The sequence below is a fragment of the Microtus oregoni genome, unplaced genomic scaffold (assembly GCF_018167655.1).
Source record: "Microtus oregoni isolate MIOR12 unplaced genomic scaffold, Mior012 000021F_ref0000039, whole genome shotgun sequence".
NCBI classification, from domain to species: Eukaryota; Metazoa; Chordata; class Mammalia; order Rodentia; family Cricetidae; genus Microtus; species Microtus oregoni.
In genome coordinates this window covers 39,139,656-39,155,020 of record NW_024543080.1, presented here as the reverse complement: position 1 = coordinate 39,155,020, position 15,365 = coordinate 39,139,656, and the positions used below count along the sequence as shown (strand labels likewise).

The window sequence follows — 15,365 nt, the reverse complement described above, 5'->3', positions numbered from 1 at the left end:
AGCCCTAGGCCAACCAATCCATGATGGAAGAACCTTGGTCAGCTTGGGATTGTGCTTAACTGTCGGAGATTGGAAGAAGCAGAGTGAGGACAGGAGGATTCACCGATCTATCAAGAGTGGCAGAGTAGCTGTTCCCAAAGTCATTTAGAGACGGATCCTCGCCTGCTAGAATAACAAGTGTATGCTACACCTGGCGATCTTCCATCCCGTGTTTAGTTCATGTATCACAAGTTCCCTCTCGGCTGTGCAGTCTTGTCTCCTTACCCAACAAGTCCTGAGGGGGCCTGAGGAGCAGCCACCTGAGTGCACAGCCATCCATCTTCCTCCTGTACTTATGCTGCCTGGGGGACCGCATCCCTCATCGGCAACAGGCTGTATGCAGGATTAGTTATCTTTCCATGTATTTGTTCCACAGCAGGATCCTGAAGAGCAGAGGTCATGTCTTATTCATCTTGTGTCCCCCTTAGCACTCCGCCTGGTGTTTGGGGGCATCGCAAGAGAGTCCATAAATCTGCCGACAGATTGAACGACTGATTTATATGCTGCTAGAGCCAGAGGTAGATGGAATCTTGATTCGACTACAAAACTACAGAGAAAAAGACCTGTGCTCACCACATCATTTCCAAGAGATTGCAGATCTTCTCAGGACTAAATAATGTTGCCGAGGTCAAGATAAATATCCTCTGTGCACCCCGGCTTCAGCGACTGGTGTCATTTCTATTTCTAAGGTGTTGAGTGAAGACCCAAGGAATGTTGGTCTCAGCTGCCCCACCCCCTGAGGATATCCTATCTTCTGGCTGGCTCTGTAAGGGAGGAGGGACAGGTGCAGAGATGGAGGAAGATGTTCAGGAGGTGAGGAAGCAGGTGTCACTCTTCAGAGGCTGTGCCCCAGGCAAAGAGCCAGAGCCCTAGGGGAACCTGCCACTGACTCTGTACCATTCTGAGGTTTTAATAGTTTTGCAGCCCTCTGTTTAGTTTTGGGAACCCATGTGTAATTTCCTCACAACCCAGCACATAAAATAGGGAGGGAGGAAGGGATGAGCCACCAAAGGTTCATTTGGATGTTCAAACACACCCCACGAAGGAAGGCTATCTTGGTTCAGAAGACTCAGTGGCTTAGATTTTGCAAATACCTTGAAAAACATTCCGGACCACGCGATTTGTTCCTTTGTGGCTCATGCCCAGAAACAGCTTTCAAAGGGGAAGATTCAGTGACTTGCCCAAAGTCTCCCAGAGGCTATGAGCAGTCACCAAATATCAAATACTAAGTGGGAAGGATGGGAAAGTGTGGTTGGTAACGGAGAGTTAAACAGGACGGTGGTGGTTCGGGAAGATGAGGGAGAACACAGTTCCAGGGAGAGTAAGGGGACAAAAAGAAACCCCGGGAAAGGAGGGTGGACAAAAGTGTGACTGCGTTTGCCACCAGTGCCCCGCCCGCCCGCCCGCGGGGCTTAGTTCGACGTCCCGCGGGGCCCGTAGCCTCGCCCTTTCTAGAGACCCCGCCCTCAGATGCCCCGCCCCGCGCGAGGTGCCTCCCGCCCAGGCCCCGCCTCCGAGCCCGGAGACTCCGCCCCGCTCTCTAGTCCCGGAAGCGAAAGCTGCTCCGCCTCTTCCGAGCCAGGTCGCGACCTTGAGACCGGGATAGGGTTGCCTGTCGGGCCTCCCGGGGCCCCAAGCCCCTTCTCTCTCCATGGCTGCGGCACGGAACCTGCGCACCGCGCTCATATTTGGCGGCTTCATCTCCATGGTCGGCGCCGCCTTCTACCCTATCTACTTCCGGCCTCTTATGAGGCTGGAGGAATACCGTGAGTGACCTCTGACCCCGAGCGGTGGCTAGCCCCAGCCTTATGCGCCCCCCCCCCCCCACCTTAGTGCTACCCTATCTCCCTATCTGTTCAAGGAGTGCGGAGGAAGGATGTGGGCTTAGTGAGGCCAGCCGGGTTCCAGCTCTCTCTGTGCAGCCCGGTGACCTCGGACAAATGGCCCCATGTCAGACCTTTAATGTTCGGGCTCTAAATACCCATCCACGCGGACCAGTAAACTGTGGAATATCTCTAAGTCACAGAAGTGTTGATGTGTATGAAAGCAGCCTGCACATAGCAGGTCGACACTTAAACACTATTTCACACACAGCATACACACACACACACACACACACGTATACATATACGTGTGTGTGTGTGTGTGTATACATATATATATATATATGGAATGTTTGATATGTGTCAGATTAGGCATATACTGGATCTTTGAATTTTCATAGCCTTCCCTTGAGGTAGATGTTACCCATTTTACAGATGGAACCACGCAGCCTATAAGTGGTGAGGGAAACGTACCAGCCCAGGCTTCTGTCTCGAGAACCCCCTGCATCCACGCAGACTTAGATGGTGATGCAGGCAGGAGCCTTGATCATCCTGAGCTGAAAGGTGTTTTTACCGTGCTTCATTTCCATCCCCTAAGATGCCTTGGAGCGGAAATATTTCAAAGCTAAACTGTTAACCTGGGTTTTTGAGTTTGTCGTCAAATCGTTTTTCAGATTCTGCTGGTTTCCTTCATTTTAAGCTGGTTGCTCACATGACAATGGTGAATGTCCGGGGAGTCATTTTCCTCCTTAATCATTCAGGTCCTATCATTCTAAAAGCCAAACTCTCCTTCCTGGAGACCTATACCTCAGCACGGATTAGCACTTTGATACATCTGAAACCATCTGTCAGAGAGGAGAGATGAGGCATTAGAGGCTCATTTTGTTCTCCAGGAAACCTGAATCGTCTTGAAGATGGACGAGGGCCAGCCCAGCCCCCAGGGACTATTAGCCGAGGCTGAAGCTTGGCTATTTGAAGTGCCATGCAAATGCTCTCACTGCCTGTCTCTGGTGCTATAGTGTTTGGTTTCTGGAGGCAAAGAGTGTTTTAAAGTACACGCATGTATCCCCTGGCAGCTGCTTTTCATCAGCCCAGACTGAGATGGTCTCTGTGCTTCCGGCCTTCAAGTCCTCCTGCGTGTGCCGTGTGTGGTGGGAGCGGAGGCTTGTGTAAGGTCCTGCAGACTGTCTCCATCCCTCTCCCTCGCTGGACCCCTGCCCCAGGCTACTTTACCGCAGCTTCTAGAGCTGGACTCGAGACAGAAGGTCTGCTGTGATCTCCCTTTGGAAACTCCTCTTTGTGAAGACAGGACTGCGGTTCTTAGCTAGTGTGCTTTGTCCTGTGAAGATAGGTTTGCTTGTCACCGCGGAGGGAGAGAGGAGGCGGTGAGTGGGCTGTTCGTACCTAGTGGATAGGATTCAGGATAAATTTTCCACAATGCACAGAGGTCACCCAGGAGGAAGCATCAAAATGCGTGGGCTGGCCTGGTCAAGAAGCCTTGCTCTCAGTCAGCCAGTGAGGAGGAAGCATGCCCTGTGTTCCTACACATCTTCGTAGGACTCCTTCTCAGTCTTTGACTGCCCAAGTTGCTGCTGGCAGGCAAGTCAAGCTCTGGGGTGAACTTCTTGCAAGAATAACTATGATAGTGTGTTTTTAGATTTAAGGCTAGCCACAGCTCACCTTGTATCTTATTTTGATGGATTTGGCCAACTTTAACTGAAAGTCGTAACTAAATCTTTCAAAAAGTAACTAATACTGAACAGCTAATTTTTATTGGAAGCTTGTGGGTTTTTTTGTTTTTTGGGCTCTCTTCCAAGCACTTCAACTGTTAAGCTATTTAGTGCTCATAATAACCCTTGGTGGGAGCTGTTAGTTGAATAACCTGTAGGCAAGGTATTTCCTTCACTCTGAATCTTGCCGGCTTCCCCGGTTTTGATGGTGGTGTTTATTGGACTGAATTTACAGGTTTGGGGTGAATTAAGTATTACCTGTGGAAATTCCTAGTACATTCTCATATTAGGAACTGTACAGAAATCACTTTTAGAAGGAGGGCTTTGGCTAGGATTGAGATGGAGGTGATGAGAATGAGCTGGATGGGCAGGTGTGTGCCTGGGGCTGGCTGGCCCTGGAGTAAGCTTGTCCAGCTGGCTCTCGTGCTTGGGATCAGAACTGGGAGCCTGCTGTACGGGTGAGTCTCTGTTCACTTCAGTGCGTTCAGATTTTAGTATTTAGACCCTTTCCTTTCTTATGCTCAAACCCCAGATTTTAGTTGTCACTCATGCGAGGTGAGGCTTAGATGTGGGGCATGTGTGTGGTGGCCCCAGCACGTCATTCCCAGCCACTCTTCTCACTGTATCCTGTCCGTGTGTTTCCTGCATACTGTCTTAGCCCAGTGTGTTCTCTGCTCCTTTGGTCACCAGCTCTTCGTCTTTCTGTCCGTCCCTTATGTCTTTCTTGTGTGCATATTGTTTTTCTTTTGAAAAGCCTATGAGGAAAATGTACTGTTGTGTGCTGTTGAGGGGTGCGCATGTGTGGGTCAGAGAACAGCTTTGTAGAGCCGTTTCTCACCTGCCTTTTCATGGGTTGTGGGATTGAACTGAGGTCACTGGGCTTGCTTGGCAAGTGTTTTGCTGGCTGAGCCATCCTGCTGGCCCCAGTTGAGTTCTTTCTGAACTACACCTGGTACTCCTGCTTTGGTGAGAATTTGTAACGGGAAACTATTTTGGTTTGTGAGGCAGTGTGGAGCTCTCCAGGTCTTTGGCACTGGTCCTGCCATTTGTCCTTCAAGTGCAGTCATCTGGCTTATTTAATTAAAACCCCGTGGTTACCCCACCGCTATCTTCAAAGTTCAGCCAGTGGAGGTTATGGAAGTGTTTTAACAAGGTGACCAGATCCACTGTATGCCAGCTTCGGTGCCAGTATAGGGAAGAGAGCCCTGAAGGGTCTAGAGGCAGAAAGATGGGTACTAAAAAGCAGTATCCTTTTGTCCCTCCTTAGGAAGTGGTACCCAGCCTGTACCAGACCACTTCTGGGGCTGAGGGACTAGTGCACAGGGCCTTGTGACTGCCGAGCCCTGCCTTAGTATTCTGTTGTTGTGAGGAGACACCATGATCACAGCAACTCTTGTAAAAGAAAGTATTTAATGGGGGCTGGCTTACAGTTTAGGAGGTGTACTCATTTTAATCATGGTGGGAGCATGGTGGCACACAGGCAGATGTGCTGGAGAAGGAGCTGAGAGAGCTATGTCTGGATCCCAGGCAACAGGAAAAGACTGTGCCACTGGGTCCTGCTTGGGCTTTTGAAAGCCAAAGAGGCCTTCCCTGGTAGCACATTTCTTCCACAAAGGCCACATCCACGAATCCTTTAAATAGTGCCACTCCCTGGTGACCAACTTTTCAGATACACAGGACCAGGGAGGACATTCTTAATCAAACCACAGACCCCAAGGGTGAGGGATAACGGCTCCTATCTCCCTGACTCCAGCAACCAGGAAGGTGGTTGTGGTGATGGTGACAACCAATTGAAGGCATCGGTTTGAGGGCAGAGGTTGAATAGGTGCCATTTTGGACAGTTGAAGTGCTAGGCACCAGCTTCTGGAGTTGCCCAGAGGCAGAACAGTACCCAGTCTGGAGTGGCGTGAGGGACCCGTCAGCGCACTAGGTTGGGGCTCTAGCAAGTGCTCCCAGCTGGAAGATTTAGCGTCCAGAACACCAGCATGCAAATGGCTGAGAAGTGGTCAGCAGAGCAAAGGCCTACAAGGAGCCTCAGGAGGAGCGGGCATAGAGAGGCTTAAAGAGAGCCATAGCGTCAACAAGACAGCTCTCTCTGAAAGGGGTGTGACCGCAGGGTCAGGTTGCTTGGAAACAGGGGTGAGTGAAAGTATCCGTTAGACTTACAGAAGGGTGTCAGAAATAAACTGTCGGTTATGCTTTCGGTGGTTTGAAAGTGAGAAGATTGCAGCAGACCCAAGAGTAAGTAATCAGTCTGTTAAATGGACATTTACACATGTTTGTCAGTTGGTAGGAACATGGCAACCCTTGAAACAGGCGAAGGGAGGAGGGAGAATGAGGCTTGGCTTTCAGTTTGGGCTGGGAGGCATGGGAACACCAGGAGAGTCCTGGCAGGCTAAGGTGCTAGAGAAAAGGACAGTCTGTAGAGGGAGGTGACATGGGCTCCTGAGATCAGGTGGCACAGCCTTAGGCAGAGTCAAGACACCTCTTCCCACAGCTCTAGAGAAAGGGCAGGTGTAGGTGCGGGAACATACGGCCTTGGAGTGGCGAGTTGTGAGCACTGTAGGGGACAGCTTCTGCTGTCTGACACAGGGTGACAAACCCTCTGGAAGTGAATGGCGTTCTCCAAGTGTTAACTACTGACTGTCTGGGGTACTTTGGCTTTGCCTGCCTCACAGCTGCGTCTGATAGAGGCTGGCTAGATGGTTCATTAATCACTTGCTGCCAAGCCTGAAGAGCTGAGTTTGATCCTGGATGCTATGAGGTAGAAGAAAAGAACCAACTCTACAGTTGGTCTTCACCTCCACCTGTGTGCCAGGGCCCTGTGTGTCTTTATGGAGCCTAATAGCGCAGCACACAGATGAACGAGAAGAGGGAACATAGGAGATGTCTTCCAGCCAGGTCATAAAGTAAGCACCAATCATAGCAGCCTTTACACTGATGGAGTGCTGCTTCCACCAATTGTGCGCTTGTCTTTGTAGCAAGGGCCGCTCGGTCATTCCTGGCTGCTTAGCCCGAAATAATCACACAGAAACTGTATTTAGTCTAGCTCTTGGCCTATCAGATTTCTGTTAGGCCAATCAGATGCCTTAGGCAGGCAGGTTAAAATAGCAGCACATCTTTGCAGAGTTAAACAAATGTGTCATAAGCAAATGAAACACATCTTTGCCTAGTCAAACAAATGTAACACGCCTTCACATAGTTAAAGTAATATTCCACAACAACTTCGTATTAACAGTGATTTCAGTTGCCCACGGAGAGGGAGAGGTGGTTCTCCTCTGTAGGCAGACAGTCCCTCCTTGAATGCTCTTCCCTGAGCCTCTGTGAGGGTCCCTCCACCTGAGTGCTGGGTTCACTTGCTGCTTTGCTCCTGCCTCTCAGCAGCTGCTAAGTTCCTCCTCACCTCTGACTGCCCTGTGCACATTTATTATTCCGCATGCTTTGCTTGTTCCAAGGAGTGGGCCACAGTTCTTAGACAGGGGCCCAAGCCATGTCAAGTCAAGGTATCAGGTCCCTCAGGACCAGCCTGGATGTGGGGAGTATGGGGTTGGGCAGGTTCCATGATTTCTGCTCCAGTAGGATAATAACCCCACAGGCAGCAGGAATGAGATGGAAGGCTGCTTTGTCAAACAGCAAAGGAGAGACCTGTGGTCACCAAGTAGCAAACCCTGTGACTGGGACGTTCAGTGTGATCTGTAGCTCTCTCACTGACTCACCAAGACTCAGGTATCTGTTCAATGGGCTGAGTGCAGAGTCAATCCATAGCTCAAGTCCTGCTTGTCTCGGGAGATAGCAGTTAGTCTTGGGGCTCGGTGATCTGAAACCAGAGGTGTGGGCACAGCTCTGTTGCACTTCTGGAGGGAGCCCAAGCATTGCTTTTCCCTTTATCCTGTTGCCAGTGGGGATTGTCTGAGGACTTAGGAGACCATAACTTGATCCTGATGTCTTTACATCCTACAACTAGTCCAATTCTGAGTCTGGCCCTTTAAAACCAGCATGTATTTCAGACATTGAAGTCAAATGGTGACATGGGATAAAGTAAGAGCAGTTTTTTTTTTTATCTTGATCTTTCCCAGTTTTAATTACATGTGCAGAATACAGACTCACAGGGTTTTACTGAAGGCCTGGAGCTCATTTATTCCTAACATTTGGGTGTGTGGTCCTGTGTCACTCTGTGTGTTAATTGCTGGATGGACACTTGACCCTGACTCTCTGATCTGGCCCACCTGATGCCTTGTCAGGATGTCTACAAAAGAATGAAGTTGCAGGGCAGTTTACATGGGTGAGCTGGGAGGAGGTGATTCTCCAGCTTCTCACCTGTGTTCTTTCTGCTGTCCCTTGCTGTCCCAGTTGAAGCTGTGCTGTGTATCTGGTAGAACTAGATTACAAGAACTCACTTGATGTGCAGAACCCTTCCTTGTGAGGGCTCTTTCCCTATTACACGCCAGGTCTCAGAATATGCCTTTCACCCCATTCACCATATAACTGAGCCTAATACAGAGACAGGATGAAGTCCTGGTTCCTAACTAGCATTGCAAAACTGTCTGTATTCAGCCTGGTGTTGACGAGTGTCAGACATGTTGGCAGTGCCAGAGAGCAGTGATTGAAGCGGCCTCTAGTTCCTTCAGCTAGCTGGCTCGGTGAGCTGCAGCCATGATGGGGCTTCTGTGACACCAACAGTTCCTCTCAGCTGCCCATTCTCAATTGGTACATTTGGTCTCAGCCAGCTGCTTCACCCAGTGTTCTATCCCTCAGCCAGCTGCTTCACACCTGTGTTCTGTCCCCTCAGCCAGCTGCTTCACACCAGTGTTCTGTCCCCTCAGCCAGCTGTTTCACACCAGTGTTCTGTCCCCTCAGCCAGCTGTTTCACACCAGTGTTTTGTGTTCTCAGTCATCTGCTTCACACCAGTGTTCTGTCCTCAGCCAGCTGTTTCACACCAGTGTTCTGTCCCCCCAGCCAGCTGTTTCACACCAGTGTTCTGTGTTCTCAGCCAGCTGCTTCACACCCGTGTTCTGTCCTCAGCCAGCTGCTTCACACCCGTGTTCTGTCCTCAGCCAGCTGCTTCACACCAGTGTTCTGTTCCCTCAGCCAGCTGCTTCACACCAGTGTTCTGTCTTCCCAGCCAGCTGCTTCACACCAGTGTTGTGTTCTCAGCCAGCTGCTTCACACCAGTGTTCTGTCCTCTCAGTCAGCTGCTTCACACCAGTGTTCTGTGTTCTCAGTCAGCTGCTTCACACCCGTGTTCTGTCCTCTCAGTCAGCTGCTTCACACCAGTGTTCTGTCCCCCCCAGCCAGCTGCTTCACACCAGTGTTCTGTCCCCCCCCAGCCAGCTGTTTCACACCAGTGTTCTGTCCCCTCAGCCAGCTGCTTCACACCTGCTGTTACAGCTGTGTGCTCCCCTCAGTCTGAGTTTTAGTCACCATTCTGCACCTGGATCCTCTTGGATTTATGGCCATTTGGCACCCAAGCATTATCACTGCTTCCCACTTGATGGTTGTGTCCCATGGCCTCAGGGCCCCAACTGCTCCAGGGCACTTTGGGCTCTGTATTCTAGGTGGATGGCAGAACCTAGTCAGCAGCAGCAAATGGAACTGCCAAGGAAGTGCTTAAGTCTGTCCAGCTATTTTTAAACAAGTAGATGCTTGAAACAGACATCCTGGAATGGAAACGTATTATTGGCCTTTCTTACCTGGCTGTTTTGAATTAAGAAGAAGCTCAGGTGACAGGAAAGATCCCAGGATAGAGCCATGGATTCCTGTGTCCTTCACCTGGATTTGCTGGTGGTTAACAGTCACCACGTTTGCTTTCCCTCCTTACGAGAACACGCACACACCTAGATTGCTGTCATTACCGTTATTTTGTTGAGCCATTTGAGAGCAGGTTGAAGACATAATGAGCTTTTATTTCTAAGTACTTGAGCTAGTTTTTGCTAAAAATAAGGACATTCTTTTACCTAATCACAGTATAGTCAAGAATCCAGGAAATTTAATGTGGATACAACACAGCTGTCTAGTACAGAGACTGTATCCAAATGTTGCCATTTGTCCCAATTATTCCAGGTTGTGATCTGCCTTTTCCTCCACTGGAGGCTGTTGGAGGAGATGGGAAGGTGGATGAGGGCCTGTTCTTTTGGCGGCTTTTCTCTGCCCAGCTACCTGCTGCCCCTTTCCCAGAGCACCCTCAGAAAAGCACTTGGGGGTCTGCTGGGAGAGCTGCTCTCAGGTGCCCCGAGTTTGTGTGATGGTCATTATTAAATGCAGCACCAGAATAAGCAGACTTACTGCCCACTGCAAACCTTGGCTCATTCTCAGACGTAGTTAGGCAGATTCTTCTACTACCACACAAAGTCAGCCCACCTGCATGTATAAAAGATTTAATAATACACCATCGCCCTTTGACTGGAGAACCAGCCTCAATTAAAACTACAAATCAGACCTCAGCCTTAGCACCAGGGGGCAGAGTTGGCCTTGCTGCGACACTGGAGTGGGGAATTTTCTAACTTGGGGCCCACAGTTGGCTTTTAGGCATTTTACATGGACACTTTCTCACAACTGAGGCCGGTAATTAGCTTATTTGTTCACGCCGCTGAAGCCTCTCTACCTCTGCTGCTTTCCTGAGCTTCACAGACTTGCTATTCCTCCAGTGACAATGAAATAGAAACCTGTCACCTTCATCAAGATGAACGTGCTAAATCCCAAGAGACTGGCTTCTGTTTTTTCCATTAGTAGATTCTACATTCTTAAATAAAGTGTCTTTGTGTGGTCTCCTGAGTTTCCACAAGTCTGCTTTGACCCCAGAGCGCATCTAAAACATGAATGGATCAGAGAAGCAGGCGGATTAGATAAAGGCTAATACTCAGTTATCACTTTGTAGGAACTGGTTTAGCTTGCTGGTCCAGGCCAAGCTACCAAGATGGTTGCATCAGGACCCAGATTATGATGAGATTACAGTCTGTTTAAACAAATCTTCAGCCTCCCCAACCTCATTAGTGATTAGCATGATAGCAGCGAGACGGGGATTCCTGTCTCACTTGGTTCTCCACTGCATGACAAAAAGTTGGAACACAATTAGGCATTCTGTCCCTGCCACCAACTAGCAGCTTCCTCCCAGTGGTGCCTGGCAGCCTGCCAGAATCTTGGGCCCTGCAGTGGTACCTGCTTCGTAGAGAGTGGGTTTGGTAGCTCAGCGTGACTGAGTTTCTTTTGTCTGTGCATCTAAAATGCTCATGACAATTATTGTACAAACTTTACCTTTTCCTGCTTTCACAATATCAAAGACATCTTGTTCCTGGTGAGACTCATGGTGGTGTGGTGTGGTGTTTTGCTGGCTGGCACTAAGCACATGTTTGAGACCTCCATCTTTGAGACTTCCCTGTTGACATCCTTCTAGGGCTCAGGTCTGCAGGATTAGATGTCTTTCACAATGAGAACACTTTCGTTGTTAGAGGTGCCACTGTTCCCTTGAGTTGGAGAAGGTCTATTGACATCTGCAGGCCCATAGCATCTGTATGCCATTTACCTGCTAGTCTGAGAGAGGCCAGTGGGGAGAAGTCGCCAATGTTCCTTGTCTTCTCTCTCATTTTAGAATTAGATACCAAGATTCCCATAGCCCCCACTGCCCTGCAAAGTTAGTATTGAGAAGACTATTAGGTAAATCATTTAGGATTGACTTTCTGTTTGGTGAGTAGCAGTGTTGGCGGAACCCTGTTTCTTGTATCTGCAGAAGGCCTATGAGGATAGACAGGGTGGACCTAATAGCAAATAAGAGCTGAGTGTGGCTATAAAGGAACAGTGGGTCTCTTAAAACAAAGGTCTGATTATAGTGTTTAATCACTGCAGCTTAGGAGTCAACATCCTCTGGCTCCAAGTCTTTCCTCTAGAAAGCTATCATTTGTCAAGATACTTAAAATACTAATCCTTGGTCATCACAGGCCTCAGGTTTCTTCCAAACCACTTGGAAAGATGTGTCAGGCAACTTGAAGCCCACACTCATAAAATGCTCGGTTTCTCTTGGCCTTTGCCTATTGGATATCTTCAAAGTGCCAGGCTTAGCTGCTGCAGCTACAGCGAGCTTACTAATTGGCACAGCACCTGCAATCAATTAGGGAAGCTTCAATTATCCAAACCAAAGCCACCCACCCAAAGATTAATTTTCTGCTCTATTTCCTATCAAAAACATAGCATATTTAGCTTGGAGTCCAGTCGGTCCTTCAGCGGAGTGTTTTTAGGCACCATTTTCTTGATAATTGTGCCTGTCCCTTCTTCGCAGCAGCCCTCTGCTTGTAATGTCACCCCCACCATCTCCAGAGCAGTTCCTGTTGTGTTGTGTCCCTTCACAATGCTGGGGCCACAGGAAGATGTGGGCTAGGTGGTTTTTGATTGAAGTGTGGCTCTTTTTACATCATAGGACCTAGCTTTCACGACCTAATGTTAAGTAACGGCATTCCTGAATTGAATCACACTCATAAATATGCTTTGTAATTGACCCATGTTAAAAAAAATGCCCACACCTCCTTTCTGAAATGTAATTAATTGTCCTATTGTGTTTCTCAGAGAAGGAGCAGGCCGTAAATCGAGCTGGTATTGTCCAGGAAGATGTGCAGCCGCCAGGTAAACTTAAAAAATTCCCATGGGGGCGCGTGGCATGAGTGCTTGCCTTGTGAGGAGAGGAGGTGGCTTTTCTCAGGGAACCTAATCTTGCTGCTGATTTTATGATAGTTCTTGTCTTGTCAGAGCTATCCAAGACTTGATGCCAATATTTCAGTGCCTGGCACTTTTCACAAGATTGCTGGGCCCGATTTTGCACTTGGTAAGCGGGCATAAGGTGTAATTCAATATGGAACAGATCACCTGCTTTGCGGCCTCCCCTCTGCAAACAGCACCCCCATGGGGAAGTAGTGTTTACGGGTGAGCTGTGTTCACTGATGTGGGATTCACTTCCTACAGAAGTCCCCAAAGCTCCCTTCAAGGCTGAACGGGATGTTCCTTTAAAGTGATCCAAGTTGGCTGAGAACGAGAGTTTTTCTAGCTTTTTAACCCAACTCCTGCAATCCTTGGGTCCTATGCCAAATCCATTTTTCCTAGTAGGGGATAGTTCCTACGCCATTTCAAAGCTCCTCGCAGCTGCTGGCTGCCAGGCTCCTCGTCACAGGTTCCAGTGGCTGCTCTCTCCCATCTCTGTCAACCATGTGGAAGATGCATGGCTCAATCCCTGCAGCATCTTGTTTCTTTAGGATCAGGGTGTGTGTGTGTGTGTGTGTGTGTGTGTGTGTGTGTGTGTGTGTGCGCGCGCCCAGACACTGAACAGTGATTCCTGATGGGGTTTCTGTGTTTCTTTCTGTAGGGTTGAAAGTGTGGTCCGATCCTTTTGGCAGGAAATGAGGCTGTCAGCAATTCTAATGAGGAAGGTGGACATCTTCATCCTGTACACTCTGCCGTGGGGACAATAGATGCTCACTGTGGCAGCATCACTGGCGAGGGAACACTGGTGCTGCCAGCCAGAGCCCCTGTGATAGAGACTGTGTGCAAAGACAGTGTTTCCCTAAGTCCCTGAAGAACCTGAACAGATGACACCATTAGGAAGCGCCTTGTGGCTCCGTTGACTTCGCAGGAGAAGAGCCAGCCTGCAGGGCTGTTGGTGGACGATCTGTTTCTCATGCAGTCTTTGTCACTTCCCAGCTGTGATGTGAACCCAAGCAACCTGTGGGCTCAAGGGCCATGGCTGCTTTGCCACTTTCTCAATAACTGATTTCAGTGTGAAAGGCCATACCAAGCCGCCTCACAGGGCTCTTCGAGAAGGTTCCAGTTGATAAAGCTGTTTAAGATTACTCTGCTCAGATTAACTATCTTGTTGAAAGTCTTTGTATTCGGAAGTAAAGAGATAGGAAGCAAGTCACACTGGGTTACCTTAGAATCATAGGTGAGCCTGGCAACAGCAGGGCTGTGGGTATTAAAATGGTTTCTCTTAGTTTGCTGCTGTGTACTGTTTTTGTACTGTGTGTGTGCGCGCGCATGTATGTGTGTGTTGTGATTGTGTGTGTGTGGTTTGTTTGGGGGACAGGTTTATTTGTTTTAGTTTTTTGAGACAGGGTCTGACAGGCAGGCCTTAAACTCCCAGAGATCTACCTGCCATTGCCTGGTAGAATTTTTTTATAAATTGAATTCTGATATCAAGAAGTAGTACTATTGTCTAGATTCTATTTGCGTAGATGGCGGTGAGGTGACACCCTGACCACCACAACTCTTAAAGATGAAAACACTTCATTGGGGCTAGCTTTCAGTTTCAGAGGTTTAGTCCATTGTCGTCATGTTGAGAAGCGTGGTGGCATGCAGGAAGACATGGTGCTGGAGAAGGACCCGAGAGTTGTATATCTGGATCTCCAGGCTGCAGAGGGAGACTCTGAGCCACACTGGGCATAGTGTGAGCATATAAGACCTCAAAGCCTGTCCCCAAAATGACACACTTTCTCCAACAAGGCCACACCTCCTAATAGTGCCACTCCCTCTGGGCCAAGCATTCAAACTTGTGAGTCCATAGAGGCCATTCCTGTTCACACCGCCATTGTCCACGTAGGGTCGTCTCTTGGTATACAAGGTAAACAGCGCACCTTTTGAGACATCTGTTGTGTTAGTCAAGGTTCTCCAGACGATCGAACTGTTAGAATGAATATACGTATATATCTACAGGGGGGGATTTATTAGTGTGGTTTACAGGCTGTGGTCCAACCAACAGAAAGTCCAAGAATCCAGGAGTTCTTCAGTCCTCCAGACTGGATGTCTCAGCTGGTCTTCAGAAGCCACCAGAATCTCAAAGAAGTGGGCTCTAATGCCAGAAGGGAATGGACTTGCCCGTGAGAGCAAGGGCAAGCAGGCAAAGAGCACACACTTACTTCCTCTGTGTCCGTAAACTTCCTCTGTGTCCGTTATATAGCTATCACCAGAAGGTGTGGGCCGCATTAAAGGTGGGTCTTGCATTTCAAATGCCTTCATTAAGAAAGACCCTCACAGGTGAACTCGGCCTTTTGGGTTTAGTTAAGTCGCATAACCATTGTAGCTGTTAATGAAGTGTCAGTTTTCCACCAGGTTCATCACCAGGAGCTACAGCAGTAAGAACCAGTTTGATTTTTTAAAAAAATTTCTCCATCCCTTGTTTTCACGTCTTTCTTTCCTTCTGTGTCTTTCTTTTCCCTTCCCCTCCCCCTCTTTGTCTGCTTTTCTTTCCATTCCCTTCCATTTCCCATGCTCTGCCTACCTCACCTCCTGGTAGATGCCTTGGTATTGAAAAGCCAGTCTGTTTCTTAACAGAAAGCCGTGTGTGTTTCTGTAGCCTCTGTCTATATGAGGTGCTTGGTGACATAATTTCATAATTATGAACTTGGCCTTTTCCTAACACACTGGCCCAGAATGTAATGACTGGCAAACAGAAATAAGATGAATAGTTCTAAAATCAGAGTCATCATTTTTTTGGGAGACATTGCCCAACATCTAATTGACTTGCAGTTAGCAACCCCAGAGAGGAAGCACACTAATTAGGGGTGCATTTGCCTACTGTTTTCCTTGGGTGGGGGAACCAGAAAGTTATGTAATTTAAAGTCAAGTTGTGCAGATGCTTAATTGAACCTTCTTATGACCAAGGCAAGTGCGTGTGTTTGGGAGGACATCCGGGCTAAGGAGCTGAGTTTTGGAAAGGGACTGTGGGAGCAGACCCAGTGTGTCTCCTGAATCGGATATTTGTCCTGAGTTTGTGTCTCCTTGCCCTGGGTCTCCATTTGT

At 48.7% G+C, this 15,365-nt stretch overlaps 1 protein-coding gene across 1 annotated transcript; it reads left to right on the top strand.

The window, feature by feature from the left end:
- The first annotated feature begins 1,577 nt into the window (after positions 1-1,577).
- On the top strand, positions 1,578-13,560 carry Smim20 (small integral membrane protein 20). Its single transcript, XM_041671440.1, has 3 exons — positions 1,578-1,805; positions 12,147-12,203; positions 12,937-13,560. The coding sequence occupies exons 1-3, from the start codon at positions 1,691-1,693 to the stop codon at positions 12,972-12,974; spliced, it is 210 nt and encodes a 69-aa protein (XP_041527374.1). The 5' UTR covers positions 1,578-1,690; the 3' UTR covers positions 12,975-13,560.
- The last annotated feature ends 1,805 nt before the right edge of the window (positions 13,561-15,365 follow it).